General features: G+C 59.7%; 1 protein-coding gene across 3 annotated transcripts in view; it reads left to right on the top strand.

Annotated features, from left to right (window-relative positions):
- Window positions 1–331: 331 nt before the first annotated feature.
- Window positions 332–24,131, top strand: part of CLK3 (CDC like kinase 3) — a 28,364-nt gene continuing 4,564 nt past the window's right edge. Inside the window, exons 1-11 of one of the 3 annotated variants that reach the window (XM_038767360.1) lie at window positions 332–411; window positions 6,122–6,279; window positions 10,531–10,744; window positions 12,649–12,745; window positions 13,078–13,144; window positions 16,334–16,450; window positions 17,659–17,825; window positions 18,661–18,755; window positions 18,877–19,006; window positions 23,367–23,449; window positions 23,706–23,785. In XM_038767360.1, coding sequence (XP_038623288.1) covers window positions 6,128–6,279; window positions 10,531–10,744; window positions 12,649–12,745; window positions 13,078–13,144; window positions 16,334–16,450; window positions 17,659–17,825; window positions 18,661–18,755; window positions 18,877–19,006; window positions 23,367–23,449; window positions 23,706–23,785 — 1,202 coding nt within the window. In that variant the 5' untranslated portion in view covers window positions 332–411; window positions 6,122–6,127. The other 2 variants (XM_038767361.1, XM_038767362.1) reach the window with 2 other exon arrangements.

Below are 24,131 nucleotides of genomic sequence, written 5' to 3'. Positions count from 1 at the left end.
ACTGAATGAACAGGGACCGCCTCCGTATGGCGGCCAACCTGTCCTTCCCGAGCGCTTAGCGCAGCGCTCCGCACACGGCCCGCGCTCAATGAAGAAGGTGGAATGAATGAATGAATGAACGAAGGAGCGGAGGAGCGGTGGGTCCTCCGCGGGGATCGAGTCGGGGCTAGAGCGGCCGCGGCGGCGGGCGGGGGCCGCTCTGGGCGCGACGTACGGCGCGGTGACGTCACAGCGGCTCTGCGGGCGGTGAGGGGAGGGAGGGGGGAGTCCCCCCTTCCCCCCTCCCCCCCCCCCGCGAGGGAACCGGAAGCGGAAGAGGCGCCCGTCCGGAGCTCGGGGCGCGCGGGGCGTGAGGCCTGAGGCCTAGCCCCCCTCGGCGGAGCCCGGACCGGCCGACCGACCGACCGACCGACCGACCGACCGCCCGCCCGCCCGCCCAAGGTGAGCGACCCACACCGTCGGCCCCCTCGTCACCTTCCTCCTCCCCTCATTCTCCTCCCCCCCCCGTTTCCCTTCCGTCCCCCCCCCCCCCACTCCTTGCCCCGCCCCGCCCCTGCCCACCCTCCTTTCAGTCGTACCCATGACGGCGTTTATGAAGCGCTCACTCTGTGCCAAGCAGTGTTGTAAGCGCTGGGGAGGTTACAAGCCCCCCCCCTTTCCCAGACGGAGTCCTTTCCCCCCCCTCCCTCCTCATCCCAGACTCCTTTTCGCGGCCTGCTCCCAGACTCCCTTTTCCCCTCCTCGGCCCAGACTCCTTTCCTCCCCCCCCACCTCTCAGACTCCCCTGTCCCCCCCTCACCCCAGACTCCTTTCTCCCCCCTCACCCCAGACTCTTTTTCCCCCTTTTCCTCCGTCCTCGTCCCAGACTCCTTTCCCCCTCCACATCCCAGTCTCCTTTCTCCTCTCCTCATCTCAGAGTCCTTTCCCCCTCTCATCCCAGATTCTTTTTCCCCTCCTCATCCCAGAGTCCTTTTCCCCCTTCTCGTCCCAGACTCCTTTTCCCCTTCTCATCCCAGAGTCCTTTTCCCCCCTCATCCCAGATTCCTTTTCCCCCTCCTCATCCAGTCTTTTTTCCCCTCCTCATCCCAGAGCACTTTTTTCCCCTCTTCATCCCAGATTCCTTTTTTCCCCTCCTCATCCCAGAGTCCTTTTTTCCCCTCCTCATCCCAGAGTCCTTTTTTCTCCTCCTCGTCCCAGAGACCTTTTTCCCCCTCCACATCCCAGTCTCCTTTTCCCCCATCCCAGATTCCTTTTCCCCCTCCTCATCCAGTCTTTTTTCCCCTCCTCATCCCAGAGCACTTTTTTCCCCTCTTCATCCCAGATTCCTTTTTTCTCCTCCTCATCCCAGAGTCCTTTTTTCCCCTCCTCATCCCAGAGTCCTTTTTTCTCCTCCTCGTCCCAGAGACCTTTTTCCCCCTCCACATCCCAGACTCCTTTCTCCTCTCCTCATCCCAGAGTCCTTTCCCCCCTTATCCCAGACTCTTTTCCCCCTCCTCATCCCAGAGTCCTTTTCCCCCTTCTCGTCCCAGACTCCTTTTCCCCTTCCTCATCCCAGAGTCCTTTTCCCCCCTCAACCCAGATTCCTTTTCCCCCTCCTCATCCAGTCTTTTTTTCCCCTCCTCATCCCAGAGTCCTTTTTTCTCCTCCTCATCCCAGAGTCCTTTTTTCCCCTCCTCATCCCAGACTCCTTTTTCCCCTCCTCATCCCAGACTCCTTTTTTTCCCTCCACATCCCAGACTCCTATTTCCCCTCTTCATCCCAGAGTCCTTTTTTTCTCCTCATCCCAGAGTCCTTTTTCCCCCTCCTCATCCCAGACTCCTTTTTCCCCTCCTCATCCCAGACTCCTTTTTCCCCTCCTCGTCCCAGACTTCTTTTCCCCTTCCACGTCCCAGACTCCTTTCTCTCTCCACATCCCAGAATCCTTCCCCCCTCATCCTAAACTCCTTTTTCCCCTCCTCATCCTAGACCCCTTTTCCCCTCCTGGTCCCAGAGCCCTCTCCCCCTCCTCGTCCCAGACTCCTTTCCCCCTCCTCGTGGCCCAGTTCCAAGAGCGCGAGCTTGGGAGTCGGAGGACGTGGGTTCCAACCCTTTATCCGCCCCTTGTCATCCGGGTGACTTTGGGCAAGTCACTGCTGCATTTGTCCATTCGTTCAGTCGTATTTAGTGAGCGCTTCCTGGGTGCAGAGCGCTTGGAAAGTACAGTTCGGCATTTCTCTGGGCCTCGGTTCCCTCATCTGCAGAATGGGGATGGAGACCGTGAGCCCCATGTGGGACGTGGACCGTGTCCAACCGGATTACCTTCTGTTTATCCCAGCGCTTAGAACAGTGCCCGGCACATAGTAAGCGCTTAACAAACGCCATTATGATTATTATTGTTATTGTCCCCCAGTCTCTCCTGACCCCGCCTCCCCCGATTTCCATTCCGCCAGGTGTTTCCCGGCCTTAATGCCCCGTCAGCCCTGCCCGGGCCGCCTCCCGTCCAAGCCGTTGCCATATGGCGATGCTGGGGGTCCTCCAGACGGCTAGGAAGGAAAGCAGAACGAGCCCCCTTCCCGGTCCCCCTTCCCTCGGCCTGGGAAGCCAAAAATATGCCCCCCTCCCTTGTGTTATGATGAAACTGAGGCACAGGGAGTGAAGTGACTCCTCTGAGTCCACACGGCAGACAAGTGGCGGAGCCCGCTGTTGGGTAGGGACCGTCTCTATATGTTGCCAACTTGTACTTCCCAAGCGCTTAGTACAGCGCTCTGCACGCAGTAAGCGCTCAATAGATACGATTGAATGAATTAGAACCCACGACCTTCCAATTCCCAGGGCCGGGCTCTGTCTGCCACGCTGCGCCGTGTTAATTCACTCCTGTGTGCAGAGCACTGGACCGAACGGTGGGCCAAGAATCCAGACCCCAAGGCCCTGTGGGGAGGGAGGTTTGGGCCCCGGGCGGGGGACCCCGTCGGGAAGGGTGCAGGGAGCCTTCAGGAACCCCTGCGGAGTTGGTAGCTTTCCACTTGACCCCAGAATCCTCCCCGCCGTGAGGACTGGAGACGTGGTGATGCGGCAGTCTGCGAGCCGTGGCCAAAAATAACCCGGGGATGCTGGGTTTGTGGGTAAGGGTGTGTGCGTGTGTGTGTGTGTGTACACATATGCCACCCTGGCTGACGACAGGCCCAACTCGCCGCTCTTCCCGTCGGCCCAGTTCTTCTTCTGACGACGGCAGCAAACGAAAACCGTCCCGGAGCCTGCCCCGTGAGGGCCTTCCGAGCCAACGGCGGGCATCTTGGCGGGGCGGCAGCCTCCCCTGGTTCGGTTCCACCTCTGAGCGCTTCCCCCGGGGCGGCACGGGCCGGGACACCGCAGGAGCGGGGGCTTTCCAGCTTGGGACCCCGACCTCTTGGCGGCTTTCTTTTTAAAAGCTCTCTTGGCGACGCGTCCTGGGTCGGGTGGTACTTCAGTGCCCCAGACGCTCCACCCTTTTGACGTGGGGACGGGGGCTGGAAACTCGTGTGTGTGTGTCCTTGTGTCCCGCCTGCCGAGTCGTCCCCTTCCCAGGGATTTCTCGGGCCCCCCAGGCTAGGGCAGGAGGACCGTCCGGTGAGTCCGAAAGATGAAGGCAGCCCTCGTCCATTCAGTCGTACTTATTGAGCGCTTACTGTGCGCAGAGCACTGCGCTAAGCTAAGCCCCCTCCTCCCTCTGGGCAGCCTAAAAGCTTTTACTCTGGGCGGTGCTGAGCTGTCTTAATAATAATAATCATGATGGCATTTATTAAGCGCTTACTATGTGCAAAGCACTGTTCTTAGGTTGTCTTAGGTTGCTGTTAATGAGATGTTTCCTTCGTACCACAGCTTGGGCCCTCTCTGCCTCGCGGGGTTTAAAGCAGGAGAGCAGTAAAACATTAGTCAGCCGATCAGAAAAGGCATCCTCAACAGACAAACCCCAGCCCGGTTTGAAAATTGGCTAGGGTGTATTTATAATGTTTACCTCCGTGGAGCTCAGAGGGCTTCGGGGACACTGATTCATCTTTGGGAGGGAGGTGAATTCGGGGAGGGAAACTGAGGCCCGGTTAGGCGACTTCCTCATGGTCACTCGTCAGATGAGGGCTTCCCTTCCCCTCTTTGCCATTAAATGAGACACCTCATGGTTTTAGTCACAACCCCCCGACTCTTCCCCGTCGGGTCACACGTCCTCTGGTGTCTGTGGCCTGGGTTCAGCCCCCCTGCCCGGCTTATTAAATCTGCCCTTGGGCCGAGCCGCTGCCCACGTGGTACACCGGAGCCCCGGGGTCCATCCGAGGACCTGCCCGAGGTAACAGTACAACTGTACACGCCGAAAAGCAGCATGGCTCAGTGGAAAGAGCCTGGGCTTGGGGGTCAGAGGTCATGGGTTCTAATCCTGGCTCCGCCACTTGTCAGCTGGGTGACTTGGGGCAAATCACTTCACTTCTCTGTGCCTCAGTTACCTCATCTGTAAACGGAATTAAGACTGTGAGCCCCACCTGGGACAACCTGATTACTTTGTATCCCTCCCCCCCAGTGCTTAGAACGGTGCTTGGTACATAGTAAGCGCTTAACAAATATTATTATTGTTAATGCAACACAATTAGCAGACCCATTCCCCTCCCACAGGGAACTCACAATCTAGACGGGTGAGAATTGATGGGCCTCGGCCAGTCAGGAGCGGGCACGTCCTCTGCCGTGGCTGTGCTCTAAAGGCGCTCATCATGTCCCCAACCTCCCTGGGGGAGGGGGTCCCCTTGAACCCCAGTGTCAACAAGGGCGTGCCGGGCAGCGGTGACCTCACTGTGGTTCCCTTCTGCTGCTGCCCCTTGGAGAGAAACCCGGCCCTCCCGGAGAGCGGGGGGCAGCTGCCCTCGTCTCGCTCGTGCCCAGGGAGTGAAGGGGAATCCAAGACAGTTCCTCCTCCCCGAAAGCGAGGCACCAAGAACTGGATGGGAGGAGGAGGAGGAGATGGGATGGCGGCAGGTCTCGGGGCAGGGGCAAGGCCAGGGATCAGGGCCCGACTCCAGCGGGCCGTCTGCCCCCAGGGCACCTTCCTGCAGGGAAAGGCCCCACTGTGGGACCTTGAGAAGCCCAGGGGAAAGAGCCCAGGACTCTGCCACTTTCCCGCTTTGTGACCTTGGGCAAGTCACTTCACTTTCCCGTGCCTCAGCTTCTTCCCCTGTAAAATGGGGGTTCGCTATCTGTCCTCCCTCCCTCTTAGGCCTGGAGCCCCATCTGAGACGGGGACTGTGTCCAATCCGATCGTATCGACTCTGCCCCGGTGCCTAGCGTAGGGTTCGTTACATAGCATCTAACCAAACCTCTTATTATTATCGTTGTTATAATCATTCTGGGATCTGGGGGCCCTCGTGCTCTGTCCGGCCATCCTCGGGGCAGCCGGCAGGCCTGAGGCCTTGCACTGGGCAACTCTGGCTGTCAAGATGGAGCCCAGACAGGGCTGCCCCTCCCCCAAGCCCCTCAGTCCCCCCCTCCGGCCCCGTCTGCCCAGCTAGTCTCTTCTCTCCTGCTTGGGAACGAGAGGAAGGGTGGAGGAGCCAGGGAATTACCTAGAGGAGAATTTGGCGAGGTGACAGCCCAGCCACACAGGCCTCTTCCCCCCTTGCCTGCCAGCCCTCCACGGAGGTCACTTCAAGGAGGATTGAACCCATGGGGTGCAATCCGCTGTTGCCCAGGGACCTGCTCTCCCCCACTGCCTCCTCTTTTTCCTCATCTGATTCCTCCTCCCGCTCCTCCTCCGTGCCGGCTCGGTCTGGCTGCAGTTTCTCCTCTGGGGCCGTTTTTTTGCGTAGCCCCAGTGTCCCGGAGGCCCGGGCAGAGGGCCGGTGTTTTGTTTTCCGGCAGGGCGGGGGGAGCCGTTCCTCCCGTGCCATTTGCCAAGAGGTCTGTCCTGTTTGACAGGCGGGGCCGGCCCGGCGTCAGCCAGCCTTCTCCTCCCTCCTTTAACGAGGACCCCCGTGGGAGGGCCGGGGGGGGCGGGGGGGGACACACGGGTGGGAAAGGGGGCGGCGGCCCGCCAGAGCACCGTGGATGCTCTACTTAGCATCCCCCTTCACGCAGCCAGCCGCCGCCCAGAGCCCGCGGGGCCGGGCCGTAAAGCATCCTCCTTGCCCCCTAGATGCATCACTGCAAGAGGTACCGCTCCCCCGAGCAGGATCCCTACTTGACCCCCAAGTGGAAGCGGAGGAGGTCCTTCAGCCGGGAGCACGACGGGAGGCTGCGGTACCCGCCGCTTCCGCCGCCGCCCCCCAGGAGATCTCCGTCCCGAAGGTGAGCGTGGGGCACCGGAGGACGGGCGCTGGAAGGCCGGACCCCCCCCCCCCCCCCCCCCCCCCCCGGCACGTCCGGCCCGGATGGCCAGCCGGGGGCATTAACAAAATAAATAGAATAGTAAATATATACAAGTAAAAAAAATAGAGTGCCGAATCTGTCCAAATATACATGCAGGTGCTGTGGGGAGGGGAAGGAGGAATGGGAGTTTTTTTGTTACGGATCAGTCACCACATTCCTAGATCCCTTCAGTTTTGGCTCCCCATCATTCATTCATTCATTCGATCGTATTTGTTGAGCGCTTACTGTGTGCAGAGCACTGGACTAAGCGCTTGGGAAGTACAAGTTGGCGACATATAGAGACGGTCCCTACCCAACAGCGGGCTCACAGTCTAGAAGGGGGAGACAGACAACGAAACAAAACATGTGGACGGGTGTCAAGTCATCAGAATAAATAGAAGTAAAGCTAGCTGCACATCGTGAACAAAATAAATAGAATAGTAAATATGTACAGGTAAGATATAGTAATAAAACCGTACAAACATATATACAGGTGCTGTGGGGAGGGGAAAGAGGTAGGGCAGGGGGGATGAGGAGGGGGAGAGAAGTCAAGTGACGACTTGCCACCTGTCCACATGGTTTGTTTTGTTGTCTGTCTCCCCCTTCTAGACCGTGAGCCCGTTGTTGGGTAGGGACTGTCTCTATATGTTGCCAGCTTGTACTTCCCAAGCGCTTAGTACAGTGCTCTGCACACAGTAAGCGCTCAATAAGTACGATTGAATGAATGAATGAATGAGAAGACCACCTGAACAGGCGGAGCTCTCCAGCCCTCATTTCCTGCCGCCCTAAGATGCCCAGCTCCAAATCAATCAATTAATGGTGCTCATTGAGCACTTACCATGTGCAGAGCACTGGACCGACCGCTCGGGAAGAGGACAACACTTGAGAAGCAGCATGTCTGAGTGAATAGAGCACGGGCCTGGGTGCCAAAGGACCTGGGTTTTAATCCCGGCTCTGCCACTTGTCTGCTGTGTGGCCTAGGGCAGGTCTCTTCACTTCTCTGGGCCTCAGTTCCCTCATTTGTAAAATGAGGATTTAAGACTGTGAGCCCCATGTAGAACAGGGACTCTGTCCAACCTGACAAACTTGTATCAGCGAGCGGTCAGTAAGGTACATGGCACATAGAAAGCGCTTAACAGATACCATAAAAAACAAAAAAAAGCCACAGCAGAGCTAGTAGACGGGTTCCCTGACCTCAGTGCGCTTACAGTCTAGCGGGGGAGACAGACGTCAGTTAACACGGATAAATTATGGCTATGTCCATCAGGACGGAGGGGCTGGGGAAGGGGCAAACAAATGCTGCGAGGGTGGACGCAGAAGGGAGCGGGAGAAAAGGAAATGAGGACGCACTTGGGGAAGGCCTCCTGGAGGGGAGGTGCTTTTAATAAGGCTCTGAAGGTGGGGAGGGTGATCGCCTGTCACATATGAAGTGTTCCAGGCCAAAGGCGGGACAGGGGCGAGAGGTCGGCGGCCAGATAGAAAGGATCGAGGTGCGATGAGTAAGCTTAGTAACGTGAAGTGTGCGGGCTGGAAAGTGTGTAGGAAAGCAGCAAGGTGAGGTAGAAGGAGGCAAGGTGATTGAAGTTGTCGGTGAGAAGCTTCTGTTTGATGAAGAGGTGGCTGGGCAACCGCAGGAGTTTTTCGAGGAGTGGGGAAACATGAACTGAACAGTTTTGCAGAAAAATGATCCGGGCAACAGAACCAAGTATGGACTGCAGTGGGGGAGACAGGAGGTGGGAAGGTCAGCAAGGAGACTGATGCAGCAATCAGGTCGGGATAGGAGAAGTGCTTGGATTAATGTGGTAGCAGTTAGGATGGAGCCAGGGGAGATGGGGCGGTAACTGGAGGGAGCCGTGGGGTCAGGGAAGGGGTTTTTTGGATGGGGGAGACGTGAGCCGGCTGGAGAGCGAACAGTTGAAGATGGTGGTCAAGGAGGGAGCAAGTGTGGTGGTAAGATGCAAAGGGTTGGGGTTGGAGGTGCAGGATTTGGAGAGGAGGCAGGAGATCTCTTGAAATACTGCCGGGAAAGATGGGAGAGTTGAAGGAGGGGCAGGAGGAGGGAAGGACTGGAGAGGAGCAGGGGAGATTTTAGGGAGACCACACTTGACGGTTTCAGTTTTCTCAATAAAGTTATGTGGCTAGGTCATTAGGGCAAGAGATGGAGGGGCAGGGGGAGAGGGATTTTGAGGAGGGAGTAAAACGTCCGGAACGGCTGGCGAGGGCGATGGGCATCCGAATCAGTAAGGATGGAGAAATAATTTCTCTGGGCGGAGGAGAGGGCAGAGTTTAAAGCAGGCAAGGATGAACTCGGTCAACCAGTAATAATAATAAATAATTACAGTATTCGTTAAGCGCTTACTAGGTGCCAGGCACTGTACTAAGCGCTGGGGTGGATACCAGCAAATCAGGTTGGACACAGTCCCTGTCCGCAAAGGGCTCAAAATCTTCACCCCCATTTTACAGAAGAGGTAGCTGAGGAACAGAAGCGAAGTGGCCACCCAGCAGACAAGTGGTGGAGCCAGATTAGAACTCATGACCTTCTGAGTCCCAGGCCTGGGCTGTATGTCCACTAAGCCATGTCGCTCCTCTACTGCTCCATGCTGCTCCTCATACTGAGCGCTTACTGTGTGTAGAGGGAGAGTACAATATAACACGAGTCAGTGGATGCGTTCCCTGCCCACAGATGTCGGCCTGGTATCTGCTGCTCGTGCCCAGGAGGGAAGGGCTGTGGGAGCGCTCCTGGGCTGTGGGTTAGTGAGAGGGGAACGACTGAGTTGAATTCAGTAGAGAAGGCGGTGTAGAGTCTCGTCGTCAAGGGAAGGTAGTTTGGTCACGGCGGCTAAATGGGGCATGATGACTTGAGAAAACCCAGTGGGGTCACAAGATCGGGGGAGGTCTCTTTGGGGGAACAGGATAGACCTGCGGGCCGGGGTGTGGGGGAGAGGAGGTGGTGGTGGTGGGATAGGGAGATTTCCGAGTTGGTGAGGGACTGGAGACGATGAGCTCGAACGGGTGTCCAAGTCGGTGAGTGGGTGGGGTGAAGCAAGGAGGTCGGTGGAGTTGAGGAGAGCTAGAAAGCGGGCAGCGGAAGTTTCGTCGGGAACGTCCGTGCGGATGGCGGAGTCCCCAAGGATCGTCGTGGGCCGGGAGAAAGAGTGGAAGAATGTGTGAAAGGGATCAGAAGGGTTCAGAAAGTTGGAGGTGGGGACCGGGGGGTGGCAGATGACCGGGACCGGTAACTGGAGGGGGTGATAGAGGTGGGTGATGTGGGCTTCAAAGCCAGGGAAAGAGAGGGATGAGGGAGGTGCATCCGGGAGTAAGAAGGAAGCCAACTTCTTCCCCATTACCCAATGAGTCTAGAGAGGCTTTTCTGTCTGCCCTCGGCCTCTATAGACCTAGCTGCTTGTTGCTGCAGAGGTCCTCCTCTCCCGTCCGTTTCCTTTGCCCCCCATTAATTTATTCTGAATAGCGTGTCTCCCCCTCCACAGCGTGAGCTCACTGGGGACAGGGAGTGCTTAGTACAGTGCTGTGCACACAGTAAGTGCTCAGTAAATCCCAACGGTGGTTCCCACAGCAAGTCTGACTATCTGGGCCTTCTGGGCTCTGCCCCGGGGCCAAGCCGGCTCCCTCAGTTCCAAGCACGCCCGTCCGGCCTCCGTGCCGGCTCATTACCCCCGGATGGGCCGGAGGCCATTTAGCCCCCATCCCTCCTCCTCTAGGCCAGGATTCGCCTTATTCATCCCAGACGGGGCCGCCGAAGGCCCCTCTCCCCGTCCGAATGCCCGGTGAGGGAACCCGAGCCCTGGGTGCCCGGGAAATCCTCGCGCCTTCCCGCCTCGTGCCTGGGTCCGGACCGGACCCCTGCCTGGGTTGGATGGGAACGCGGGGCCTCGCGGGACCTCATGCCCAGAGCCAGCGCCGTCCCCGGGCTGCGCTCGGGTGTCCCGGCCTAGGCCGAGCGGGGAGCCGGAGGAGACTGACCGGAACGGTCCATCTGTGGATCGTCTCGGCCGGGAGGCAGAGCCCCAGACTGGGAACGCCGGGAGAGGGCCGGTCAGAGGGAGGGCATGACCCCCGCCCCCGAGGAGCCGACAGCCTAGCGGGGGGGTCTCGCCGGGGCAGGGCAGGGTCGCCCGGAGCGGGAGAGGGAGGAGGCGGCCCCGGCCCGACCCGGCCTCTCTTCCGCCGCAGCCACGACCGCCTGCCCTACCAGAGAAGGTACCGAGATCACCGGGAGAGCGAGGCCTACAGGTTTGCGGAGCGGAGCCCGTCCTTCGGAGAGGATTATTACTCGTCGCGCCCGCACCACCGCAGGAGGTCCCGGGAGAGGGAGCGCCGCCGCCCGCGGAAGCACCCGCATCACTGCCGCAAACGCCGCACCAGGTCTTGTAGCAGCGCCTCCTCGGTGAGTCGCGGCCGGAGCCCGCCGGCCTATGCGTCGCCCCTCTAACTTACTCTCTCGAGCCTTCTTTCAGATGTGGGTAGCCTGGGTGAGTACCTCTGATCCCTCGTGTGTGTCTCGTCCGTCTGGTTCTGCGCCGTGGGGTGGTCTCGCCGGGCGCGGCTCGGGGCCCGTGCCTTCCCCGGGCCCGGGGGCTCACGGCAGGGCCGGCCGGCGGGGAGACCCCGACCTTCCGGGGCACCGTCGACGGGTGTGTCAGGGATCCGGAGCCGGTAGCCGGAGCGGTCCAGCGCCGCCACCCCCCAGCGGGCTTCGTTCCTCTTCCCCAACCGCCGGACCCCTCCCCATCCTTCTCGCCTTCCTCTCGCCCTGGCTGCGGGGGCCCGCAGCGATGCCAGGCGCCGCGTGCGGCCGGGCCTCGGGGCAGAGAGAGCGCCAGGGATTCGCTTACGGCTGTCCGGGGCCCCCCGGACAGGAGCTTTGGCTCGGAGCTCCTCCTCCTCGCACCAGGGCCCAGAGAACGGGCTGCTCGGTGAGGGGCCGAGCGGCCGGGCCTCCCGGGCGTAATCACGGTCGCTTCCTCTTGGCCGGGGGAACCCGTTCCCCCGGCTCCTGTGGTTTCTTTGGCCTCCCCAGGGGGAGAGTCTGATTTGTGCTGCTTCGAGTCGGGTTGCTTTCCTTCCTGGGCTCTCGCCAGACCAGGAGAGTTCGTGGCGCCGTTGGTCGGGTCGGCGCCTGGAGGGCGGGCCGCTCGCGGGGGGCCGCTTTGGGCCCCCCGCCCCGGGCCGGGCTCTCCGGTGGCGGCGGGTCGCGGCGCGGGGCCGAGACGAGGGGCCGGCCGAACCGCCGCTCCTCGACCGTGTGTCTTAGCGTGAGGGCGTCCGTCCGGCGCGGCGGACGGTCCCTCGGTCCTCTGACCTCTGGGCAGTGCTTTGGGTCTGTGGCTCCGTCTGTGGTCTGAGCCCCCGGCCTCTGGGCCGGGCCGGAGCGCCAGGCGAGGCGGGCCTCGGCCCCGACGGGCCGGCCCGGTGTGTGTCTTTACGTTCGGAGTCCCTGAGCCCGCGGCCGACTCTCGGAGGAGAAGTTTGGAGCGGCGGCAGCCGCGAGCGGCTGTCGGCCGGGTGGTAGAACGTGTCTCCATGTGGGAGCGGAGAAGTGAGCGTGGGATGCCGGGGAGCGAGGCCTCAGAGGAGTCCTCGGTTGGCCGCTCCCGGGGCAGGAAGGGCTGAGTGGAAGCAGGCGAGGGGCAGGCTGGGAGACTTGGGTGGCAGAGGGCCGCCCCCCCACACGTACACACACCCCCGTCTTGCCTGGCATCAGTCGGGGCGGGGCCCGGCTCCTCCCGGCCGAACGAGCCGATCGATGCTCCCTTCAGCGCGCCATCCACCCGTCCCCCTGCTCTGCCTGCCCGGGGCGGGGTCCCCGGCCCGGAGGAGCGGCCCGGGGTCGCGGAGGGTGGGAGGAGGAGAGAGACTCGGCGGCGGGCGCCCCGGGACTCAGTGCTCCCAGCCACCCGGCCGGCCGGCCGGCCCGCCCTCCGGAGAAGAGGCCGGTCTTTTTCCGTCGGAGCGCCTGCGGCCTTTCCCGCCCGAGAGCTAATGCCAGAGTTTTCTTGCCATACCTGTAGCTGTTTTTACTTTTCTGTTTTTGAAGTCAGTCTGTGTCTTGACGTGTCCCTTGCAATATCCCTATCGTTATATATGCCGTGTGCCTTATGAAATGCTGGGAACTGGAAAATGCATCCATCCATCCAACCAACCAACCAACCAACCAACCCACCACCCGGCCGCGTCTCCTCGTCGTCGCCGCCTCCGCCTCTGACCGACACCTCAATGTGCCAATCGGATCCGCCCGCCGCGCGATCGATCGGTCGGATGGATGGCGTTTGCGGGGGGCGGTGCGTGCAGAGGAGCCGCCAGAGCAGTAAACGCAGCAGCAGGAGCGTGGAAGATGACAAGGAGGGTCACCTGGTGTGCCGGATCGGCGATTGGCTCCAAGAGCGATGTACAGCCACCTTTCGTAAAACTTTACCTCTCTACTCCCTATCCCCCCGTTAGACCAGCTCTCTCTCCTTGTTCCGGAGGGGGCCTCTGGGGCTCACGGCTCGCTAGCGGGGGCCGGCCGGGATATGCCCGAAGGGAGCAGACGCTAGCGGCTTCTGTTTTTAAAGAGGGTAGCGCTGAGAGAGAAAGCGAGCGAGAGAGAGAGAGAGAGAAAGAGAGAGGGAGACCTCTTTTTTTTTTGGAGTATTGAATGCTGTGAAATTGCAGGCGCCGCCTCCCCCCCGCTCCCCGGCCACTCTGGGGGCCTCACGCCGCCCTTCTTTTCTCTCCTAGACGAGATCGTGGGCAGTCTCGGGGAAGGAACCTTCGGCAAAGTGGTGGAGTGCCTGGACCACGCCAAGTAGGTGACGCCAGACCCCCCCCCGGGGCGGGCGGGGAATCTCGGCTCTCGGGGCCGTCCGGGGGGCGGGGAGGGCGGAGGTGCGAGGGGTCCCGGCGGTCAGACCGAGTCCCCGGAGGCCGGAGTGCTTGACGCGCACGGCGGCGGTGGTGGTGGTTTCCCCCCGGGGCCAGGACTGAAACGGGCTTCCCCGATGCCGGGCCGCCTCGGCCCTCCCCTACTGGGCGGCATTCGCCCACGGCGGGCTCTCGGCACTTCCCGCGACCGGCAGCGAGGAGCCGTGCGACGGCAAGCAACCGACCAGGCCCCCGGGCCTGGTCTCTCCCGCAACCCCAGGGGAATCCACGAGGCCGGCTTGAAATTTCCCTCTCAGAAATAGTCAGGCAGTCGCTTGCCAGGGATCCCCAGCCGCTGGGCCCGTAGGGGTGCATACGTGGCCTATCCTCCTTCCCCCCACCCGGCCCCCCGCTTCCCCTCTTAGCTCTGGATCCAACTGGGGGCCCTGGGGTCCGATTTTGGATATTGGCCTTTCAAGAAGCATCCGAGAGGGGCATTAGGTGGCCCCGGTTGCGTTTTCTCGGGAGCGGTAATGGACCTTGGGGGTTCAGCCCCCAGCTGCGGCCAGAAAATTCCTCCTGCGTGACCACGGGATGTCATCCGGGGCCTATCCCAGGTCCCTGGGCCCTGCTGTTGTGCCTCCCACGGTGGCCCGCAGCTGCTTGGTGGAACTAACGGGGGGAGGCCCTTCCTGGCATCCCTCCTCCCGGTCGGTCAGGGTTGGGCCAGTGAATGGCTCAGGGCTAAGGACCGACGGGGTCCGCGGATTGGGCCGAACCTCACGGCGGAGTCCGAAAACTTGAGTTTTCAGCCAGGTGGAGAACGTCACTCCCCGCCCTCCAACCGGGCCAGGCTTTCTCCTGCTGATACCGGAGCCGTCGGGGACCCCGGGAGCGAGGATGCGGCTTCTTGAGGAAGCGGGATCAGGGAGGTTAGGTGCAGGTGGGAGGCCCTCTCCTTGTTTTGCAGCCGCTCCACCCGGGCCACCTGCCGTGGTCACTGGCCACTCCAAGGAGCGATGCTGGGGTGGAGAGGGACCCAAAGGGTAATTTCCAGTTGAAGAGCTCCTGGGAACCATATGGGCCTGATCGGTGGGGCGGGGAGCAGATGTGTCTCCCCTCGGGGCCTGACTTTTCCTAACTCTAAAGCACATCTCTCCCGAGTGAATACCTCTATCTTTTATTCTGGAGGAACACCACAGACCCCACTGACGGCGACGTTCACCTTCAGGTGCGGGCGCGGCCGCAAAGGCCGTCGAGGGGAGCCACGGTCCCGTCCGCGTCGTACGCACAGAGTGGCCATCCCTTGTTGGGATAATAATAATAATGATGGTATTTGTTAAGCGCTTACTACGTGCAAAAGCACTGCTCTAAGCGCTTGGGAGGTTACAAGGTGATCAGGTTGTCCCACGGAGGGGCCTCACGGTTTTAGTCCTCATTTTCCAGATGAGGTAACTGAGGCACAGAGAATTGAAGTGACTTGCCCAAAGTCACACAGGTGACAGTTGGCAGAGCCGGGATTTGAACCCATGACCTCTGACTCCAAAGCCCGGGCTCTTTTCCACTGAGCCACGGTTGTCATAATTGATGTCGGCGGTGCCTGGTGCCAGTCATTATTAGTATTGTTATTATCCATAATAATAATAACCATAATAATCCGATGACAACAATCATAATGGTGGGATTAAAGCACTTACTATGTCCCAGGCACTGCGATAAGCGTTGCGGGTTGATGTAATTCAACCAGATGGACAGAGTCCCTGTCCCGCATGGGGCTCAGAGTCTAAAGGGGAGGGAGGACAGGGATCAAATCTCCATTTTAGCCACGGGTGAAGGGACCTGCCCCTGGTCACACAGCAGGCCGGGGGCGGAGCTGAGATTCAAACGCAGGTCCCCCCCACCACCCAAGCTCTTCCCCCTGCACCTCGTTCCTGGTCTCGCCCTCCCGAAGCCCGGCAGCCCCGTCCTTCTCTCGCCCCAAACCCACCCGGCTCATCTCAGTTATTTCTTGTCCGCCTGGCGCTCTGCTTATCTGCCCCCGTCCCTTCCTCCCTCTCCTCTCCCCCGTCCTCTCCATGTTCCCTCCAGCCCTGGAGGAGCAAGCAGCTTTCAAGCTGCTTCAGCCTAACAAAGGGAGGTCTCACCCATCGAAGGGCAGAAGCGCCGGACCGCGTGAAAACGCGTAGGGGTGGGGGCGGGCCGGCTATCCCGGGGGGCCTCTGACCGGCGAACCCAACAGCTGAGTCTGGAAACACGCCATTGGGCCCGGGAGAGTGATGACTCCGGCCAGGCCTAGAGTCCAGAACGGGGAGGTTCCGCTTTTTCTTCTCCCTGGAGAGAGTGGAGCGAGGCGAAGGCGGACTGGTACCTTCCTGCTCCTTATTTGCCGGGCCAAGTTGCTGCCACCGGCGATCCGAGGGTGCCCCGAAGCAGCTGGAGCTCGTTCTGTTTCCCCGCTTAGCTTGGTGCCCTTGCCTTCCCCGGCCCCCGAGTCTGGGATCCCCCGGACCACCTTCTTTCTGAACAGAGCCAGGCTGGGAGGAATCTGGGAGAGAAACAAACCCGGAGAGGGAGTGGGGACCAGGACTCACCTTTCCCTGCTAGCCCAGCGTGGCCACGCCAGAGCTCACCCTGCCAGCCGAGACAGCTCTCAGTTGCCTGCTAGCCCAGTGTGATCACTTGTGGGAAGGGAATATGTCTGCCTGTCTATGATAGTGTGCTCTCCCAAATGCTTAGTACAGTGCTCTGCACACAGTAATGCTCAATAAATAGGGTCGACTGACACCTCTCAGTACCCTGCTAGTCCAGTGGGGCCATGGCAGATCTCACCCCTACCCAACCAGCCCAGCATGGTCACCATAGCTCTCTCTACCCTGTTAGCCCAGTGTGGCCACGGCAGATCTCCGTACCCTGCTAGGCCGGGTGGCCATGGCACACCTCAGTCCTACCCAGTTAGCCCAGTGGGGCCACAAGCTCAATACAGACTCCCCATTCTCCCCGTCCCCCATCCAGCCATCTGGTAGTGTTCAGTCCGGGGCCTGGGGACCGCGTTCCGGGCCACCGGGGGCCGGGCGGGGGTGGCGGGAGGCCTGATCCCCACCCACCCCCCCCGCCTTCTCTGTCCACCCCGCAGAGGCAAGTCCCAAGTTGCCTTGAAGATCATCCGCAACGTGGGGAAGTACCGCGAAGCGGCCAGGCTGGAGATCAACGTGCTCAAGAAGATCAGAGAGAAAGACAAAGAGAACAAATTGTGAGTGTCTCCCTGCCGCGGGGCCGGCTGGGGGATGCCAAGGGCACGACGGCCCCGGTCCCCACCGTCCTTGGCCTCGCTTCGGGGCGGGAACTGGGACCTGTTACGCTCCTGCCCTCTTTGTACTAGGCCTTCAGATGGCCACACTCCCAGGGCGTGCGTACAGAGGCGCAGACACCTGTTTTCGCCAGGGTTTCCATCCCCAAAGCTGGATCCTTCTGGGTTATCTGAATCCCCCAGTTTGTCAGTGCCGAGGCGGTTTAAGGACCCTCTCCCGACACAGAGGCCCAAGGCAAGAGTGTCGACCTACTAGTACGTTTAGGGGGGAGATGAGCCGTCCAGGTGGGGTTTCCCGAAAAGGTTGCCGCATCCCCACTGCTTCTCTCCCAGAAGCTTATTTTTCCAGGAGGGTAGTGGACGGCGTGGGAGCCAGGGCTGGGTGCAGGGGAGGAGTCGAGTTTGATGTGTGCATCCTCCCCTCTACTCCCCACCCTCTAGCGATGCTATTTTTGTAACAGGACTGTGGCCCCACAGCCCGATTGTAAAACTGAGCAAGTTACCGAAGGGGCGGGGAGAGGCGACACGTCTCACCCCCTCTCCCCGTTACTACCCCAAGCCGGGGGATTGTTTGCTCTAAAGAGATAGTCTCCCACCTAACAACTTACAGAAACGCTGGCATTGGCAGCAGATTGTTCCCGGGTTCTTCGTTGCTGTGTCGAGCAGTCGGAAGACCCGAGAGCCCTAGCGTCTGCCCCTTTGCACACTGCGGGTGAGCGGGGTGGGGGTAAGCCCCTTCTCTTTCAAGAGAAGCAGCGTGGCCTAGTGGAAAGTTGGGAATCAGAAGGACCTGGGTTCTAATTCCGGCTCCGCCATTTGCCCGCCGGGGGACCTCGGACACGTCGCTTCACTTCTCTCTGCCTCAGTTCCCTCGTCTGGAAAATGTGGGTTCCCTCTTATTTAGACTGAGAGCCCCATGTGGGACGGGGACTGCCTTGTATCTACCCCAGCGCTTAGTTTAGCGCCTTGCACGTAACGCTTAACGAATGCCATTTAAAAAAAGAAGCACATGCCGCCGGGGCCGAGCAGCCACACTTCATCCCGCCCCCGTCCCAGCTGGGAGCTGTGTCCACGTCCTTCCTGTCCCCCGGCCCTGCCCCCGGGAGAACTGGCCGCACCCTGAGTTTGTGACCCGCGCCCCTCTCTTTCAGCCTGTGCGTCCTCATGTCGGACTGGTTCAACTTCCACGGCCACATGTGCATCGCCTTTGAGCTCTTGGGCAAGAACACATTCGAGTTTCTCAAGGAGAACAACTTCCAGCCCTATCCCCTGCCCCACGTGCGCCACATGGCCTACCAGCTGTGCCACGCCCTGCGATGTAAGCGCGCCTTCGAGCCCGGGCCCTCCGGCCGCACCCCAGATGGAGGCCTCGGACCGGGAGGGTCGGTCCGGCCATCTCCCGGTGACCCCGATGGCCCGTGGCCAAGCCGTCGCCACCGCCCCTTTTCCGGGGTTGCCCCGGAGAGACCCGGCGGGCTTGGCTCCTCCGGAGTGGGCAGAGGCAGTCCCTGTACGGGGGCTGGGCCAGAAACTCATCACGGGTCGGGATGCAGCCCCTTTCCCTCCTCCCTATTCCCAGGCCGTTGGGATGATGTCGAATAGTCCGTGCGGGGCTTGGCCCGAAAACCCACAGGTCCAGGATTTTTAGCTCCGGCCACCCGCGTGCCCAAGTGAAGAGAATATTAGCTTTTGCCTGGGGCCCCCGCGGGCACTGAGTCTCGCCCCTTCAGTGAGGGAACCCGGAAAAGCAGACGAATTGTTTCTTTCCCATGAGTTCGGCTCGATGCCGGGTTTCTCGTGGCCCTTGGGCCTCTGGGTACGGGCTCGGTTACCGAGAGGTGTGGGCGGCCTCCGGGGCCCGAGAGATCATTCCCGTCCCAACTGACCCCTCTGCTCAACGGGGAGATGGGCATTCCTGGCTCTGGCCCAGTCCAGAAGGGATTCTTTGTGGCTCAGTAACGGGCTGGAAGCCCCTGGCTTCCTGGGCCAAACCAAGCCACAGCCTCCGGCAAGAGAGGCAGGGAGTATTCCCTCAGTCACCCCGGGGGAGCAGCGAGTCGGGCCGCAAACTCGGTGGTGGCGGCGAGCGTTGGCGTAACCGGCCGTTCCTGCCGCTCATTCTGCCTGTCTGTCCATCTGTCTCTTCCCCGCAGTCCTGCACGAGAATCAGTTGACCCACACTGACCTCAAACCCGAGAATATCCTGTTTGTGAATTCCGACTTCGACACCCTGTACAACGAACACAAGGTCTGATGGGTGGACTGGCCCCAGGGGGGCGGCGGGGCCCGGGGCTCCGGGCTGCCCTGAGGCCAGCGGGCGAGGCCCCTGACGGCCGCCCGCCCGCCCGCCCGCCCGCCCTCCGTTTCAGAGCTGTGAAGAGAAGTCCGTGAGGAACACCAGCATCCGCGTGGCTGACTTCGGCAGCGCCACCTTCGACCACGAGCACCACACCACCATCGTGGCCACGCGTCACTACCGGCCCCCCGAAGTCATCCTCGGTGAGCAGTGGTCCCCGCAGGTCCCAGGATCTCTTGGCTTGGGTGGGGAAGGGAGAGAGCAGGGGCCCGTGGCATCTGACTCTTTGGCCTTGCTCCTCGGGGTCTCCCAGTGTGCTGCATTTCCCCCTCACCCCAGAAATCTTCCTTCTCCCCCGCGGAGCGGTGTTCCCCACCCCACCCCTGCCAGCTGTCCGGGGGCAAGTAGTGGTCAGAGGAGGTCCAGGGAGACGCGAGGCGCTCTGGGGCGGAGCAATTGGCCGGACGAGGGCCCCGGGTATCGCCCGCGGGGTCCCGCTGACCCTCTTTGAGATGTCCCGTGGCTTGGGTGACCTGATTGGACTCCCACTGCTTACTTTACACACTCTATTCCTTCCTCCCACCTGTACTTGGTTCTAGCGTCGGTGTCCCCTACTAGACTGTAAGCTCCTCCAGGCCAGGATTGGATCTGCTGACCGTCCTAGATTCTCACAGCGTTCTGCCCACAGTAATAATAATAATGATGGCATTTATTAAGCGCTTACTATGTGCAATGCACTGTTCTAAGCACTGGGGAGGTTACGAGGTGATAGGTCCCACGGGGGGGCTCACAGTCTTCATCCCCATTTTGCAGATGAGGTAACTGAGGCACAGAGAACGTAAGTGACTTGCCCAAAGTCACATAGCTGACAAGTGGCGGAACCAGGATTTGAACCCATGACCTCTGACTCCAGAGCCTGTGCTCTTTCCACTGAGCCACGCTGCAGTAGATGCTCAGTATTAGTTGACAGGTCTGTTTCAGTCAATCAGTGGTATTTACTGAGCGCCGAGCACTGTACTAAGCACTTGGGAAAGTACAGTATGATAGAGTTGGCAGATGTGTTCCCGGCCCACAAGGAGCTTACAGTCTATAAGAGACAGACGCTAACGTAGTTCACAAAGAGGGAAAATATTTGAGTATAAAAAGGTGCCGGGGGCCTGAGCTGAGTATCAGGGGGCTTAAGGGGTGTCCGACCAAGCGCAGAGGCAACGCAGAGGGGAGAGCACATAGGGGAAAGAAAGGGCTGAGCCAGGGAAGGCCTCTCGAAGGAGTTGTGATTTTAGGAAGGTTTTGAAAGTGGGAGAATGATGGACACCGAGAAGGAGGGCGTCCCAGTCCCAGGGGGGAACGTGGGAAGCGGGGTCGTCGGCAGGATAGATGAGATTGAGGTCTGGAGAGTTGGTGGGCGGTAGAGGAGCGCAGGTGCGGCTTGGGTTGCAGGAGGGGCTCAGCGAGGTCAGGCAGAAGGGAGAGAGCTGGCCGAACGGAGTGTCCCTTTGCAGAGGCGGGCGGGTGGTTCTTGAGTGGGAAAAGTGAACTACACGGTTTTTCTTTCGGATCTGTGCAGCAGAGTGGAGTAAGGACTGGAGAGGGCAGAGGTAGGAGGCCGGGGGAGGTGAGGAGACGGGTTCGGCAGTCAGGGTGGGAGATCAGTGCTTTGACCAGCGGAGTAGCAGTTTGCATGGAGAGGGAAGGGCGGATTCTAGAGATGCGAAGAACCAACAGGATTTCGTGGTATTAAATGTGGGAGTTGTAGAGAAGCACCGTGGCTCAGTGGAAAGAGCCCGGGCTTTGGAGTCAGAAGTCATGGGTTAAAATCCCGGCTCCAACAATTGCCAGCAGTGTGACTTCGGGCAAGTCACTTCATTTCTCTGGGCCTCAGTTACCTCATCTGGAAAATGGGGGTGAAGACTGCGAGCCCCTCGTGGGACAAACCGATCACCTTGTAACCTCCCCAGCGCTTAGAACAGTGCTTTGCACATAGTAAGCGCTTAATAAATGCTATCACTATTATTATGAGAGAGGTGAGTTGAGAATAATGCCAAGATAAATAAAGGGCTTGTGAAATAGGGAGGAGGGTGGTGCTGTCTACAGGGATGGGAAAATCACGGGGAGGACAGGGTTTGGGCGGGAAGATGAATTCTTGCTTGACCGTATTAAGTTGGAGGTGTCGGCAGGACATTCCAGTAGATCTGTTGGAGGAGGAGATGAGAGATTACGGGAGAGGGAGATCAGGGCTGGAAGGGTAGATTTGGGGATTATCTGTGTAGAGATGGTAGTTGAAGGCATGGGAGTGAATCAGTCAAAGGCATTTAGTGAGCGCTTACTGATCGCCGAGCACTCTTCTACGTGATTGGAAGAGTACCGTCCACCAGAGCTGGTAGGCATGGTCCCTGCGCACAAGGAGCTTACAGCCTAGCAGGGGAGACGGACATTAATATAAACAAATAATGCATAGTATATAAATTCTAGATATGTACATAAGTGCTGTGGGGCCGAGGGTGAACGGATGAATGAGTGCTCTAAGGGAGTGGGTGTAGATGGAGGGTAAAATGGGACCGGGAACCGAACCCTGAGGGACCCCCGATGTCAGAGGGCAGGAGGCCAAGGAGGAGCTATGAAACAGACTGAGAAGAATCGGTCAAAGAGATAGGAGGGGAGTCACGAGAGGACGACGGTTTAGGTTAGGTAACGTTTCCAGGACAAGGGGTTGGTCCATCATGTCAGAGGCGGCTGTCTGGTCCGGGAGGATTAGGAAGGAGTAGAGGCCGTTGGATTTGGCAGAAAGGTCACTAGTGACCTTAGGGTGGTTTCCGTGGAATGGAGGAGGAGGAAGCCAGATTGCAGGAGGTTCAGGAGTTTGGACAGGAGTGGTAGGAGGGAGATGGGGTGGTAACTGGAAGGGGAGCCGTGAGGTTAAGGGACTTTTTTTTAGGATACATGGACATGCTTGATAGCAGTGGGGAAGGAGCCATTGGAAAGTGAGTGGTTGAAGATGGCGGTCAGGGAGGGGAGAATGGAGCGGGCAGATGCTTTGATAAAGTGAGAAGGGATGGGGGTCAGAGGCACAGGTGGAGGAGGCCGATTGTGAGAGAAGGTGGGAGATCTGCTTTGAAAGATGGGAAAGTCGAAGAGGGGGCTGGAGGAGAAAGGAGGGGAGATTTTAGGGAGCCCGTGCCAAATGGTTTACATTTTATCGCCCAAGTACATGGCCAGGATATTAGGGGTAAAAGATGGCGTGGGATGCGGGGGCAGGGAGACACAGTGTGAGGAGGAAGGTAAAAGTCAGAAATAGCTGTCACAGGCCATGACCATGGGAATCAAAAAGGATGAAGTATTGTTGCTCAGTGGGTGGGGAGGGCAGAATTGAAGCAGAAGAGGGCGAATTTCAGATAGATGAGGTCGGCCTGTTGGGATTTTTGCCAGCGGCGCTCCACAGCTCAAGGAGAAGAGCAGAGAAAGCGTACTTCTTGGGGTGATTCCGGGCTGTGGGTTGGTGGTGCGAGATGGGTGGAAGGACGGGGGAGTGAGGGAATTGAGTTACCGGGAAGTGTTGAGGGTATGGATTTGTGTATTGAGAGAAGGTAGATTGGGTATAGAGACTGGATGGAGTATTCTGACTTTAGAAAACTGGATGGGATCGAAAGGTCGGAGGTCTCAGTTTGGGAAACAGGTCAGATTTGCAGGGGAGGGAGCCTGTGAGAGAGAATGCTGGTCAGGAGGTTGTGGTCGGAGAAGTCGGAGATTATCAGGTGAGTAGAGATGATGAGATGGGATTGAGTTTGTGGCCAAGTCGATGAGGGGGCGAGGTGGGCTGGAGCGGGAGGTCGGTGGAGTCGAGGAGTGAGAGGAAGTGGGCAGCAGAGGTCGACGGAAGTGTTCACGTGGATGTTGAAGTCTCTGAGGAGCAACGTGGGATGTGGACTGTTGCACCTTATTAGCTTGCGTCTGTCTCAGTGCTTAGTTCAGTGCCTAGAACATAGTAAGCACTTAAATGCTGTTAAAAAAGGCTTCGGGCGGGGGAGGCGTGGCAAGGGGTCAAAATGTTCCAGAAAGTTGGAGGTGGCTGGTGGGAGGGTGGGAAATTATGGCAGTGAGGAATGGGAGTGATAGAGGTGGATGGTATGGGCTTCAGAGAAAGGGAATGAGTGGGATGGGATTGTATGAAAGAGGCACTGCGGGGCAAGGAGGGGGTCAACTCCTCTCCCTTTCCACGGGCGTCTTGGGGAGTGGGAGAAGATGAGGCCCCCCTGGAGAGAGCAGCAACCGTGTCCTCTGGGGCGAGCCAGATTTCACCAGTGGCCTGGAGGAGCAGTGAGTAGGTGAGGAGCAGATCAAGAATGAAAGGCAGCTTTCCCTTGATGGAGCGGCAGTGGCGGGGATGGAGAATTTCACTGAGGAGGATGTGGAGACCGAACTCCGTGCTGTCGGGTCCAGTGACCAGAGTCATCCCATCCGAAGCCGGTCCGCTGTCCAGGTCCCCCGGCCTTCAAAAACCACTCCCCGGAGAGGCTGGGCCCCGCCACCTCCCTCCCTCACCCACCGCCTCCTCTTTGGTTTCAGAGCTGGGCTGGGCACAGCCGTGTGACGTCTGGAGCATCGGCTGCATCCTGTTCGAGTACTATCGGGGCTTCACCCTCTTCCAGGTAGCTAGCGGCCACCCTCCTCTTCGGGCCCCCCGGGTCCGAGGTCCCGGCAGGTGGGGTGCCCCCATGGGCCGGGACCCTAGTCCACCCCTTCCCCCTGCAGGGAAACCACCCGCCCTCTTGTCCTTTCCTGGCCGCCCAGCTCTTCTCCAGCTCCAGAGGGCCGGGGGAGCTTCGGCATCATTCCCCAGCCCCCTCGCTTTCTGCCGAACTCGCAATAACCGCCCCCCCTCCGCGGTGCTCCCTTCTCCCCCAGACCCACGAGAACCGAGAACACCTTGTGATGATGGAGAAGATTCTGGGGCCCATCCCCTCGCACATGATCCACAGAACCAGGTGAGCGGCCGCCCCCCTGCCTTCTGGGCGCGGGGACTCAGTGGGCAGGGCCCGGTGTCGGCCTTTGGGTGGGGAGCGTCCCCAGGAGCCGCGACCTTTCTTTGGCAGCAGGGCTGCAGGAGGTGAGGCCTGGCAGCAGCCCTTCTCACTCCGGGCCGGCAGCTTGTCATTTTAGGGTGTTTAAAGATTCGCCCCTGCCCCCATGGACATGTCCTGACCACCGCTTCATCATCATCATCATCATCAATCGTATTTATTGAGCGCTTACTATGTGCAGAGCACTGGACTAAGCGCTTGGGAAGTACAAATTGGCAACATATAGAGACAGTCCCTACCTTCTCCCACT

Source organism: Tachyglossus aculeatus, chromosome 26 (genome assembly GCF_015852505.1).
Source record: "Tachyglossus aculeatus isolate mTacAcu1 chromosome 26, mTacAcu1.pri, whole genome shotgun sequence".
Classification (NCBI taxonomy): domain Eukaryota; kingdom Metazoa; phylum Chordata; class Mammalia; order Monotremata; family Tachyglossidae; genus Tachyglossus; species Tachyglossus aculeatus.
The sequence above is the reverse complement of the archived record's forward strand: the minus strand, read 5'-3'. Positions and strand labels throughout refer to the sequence as shown.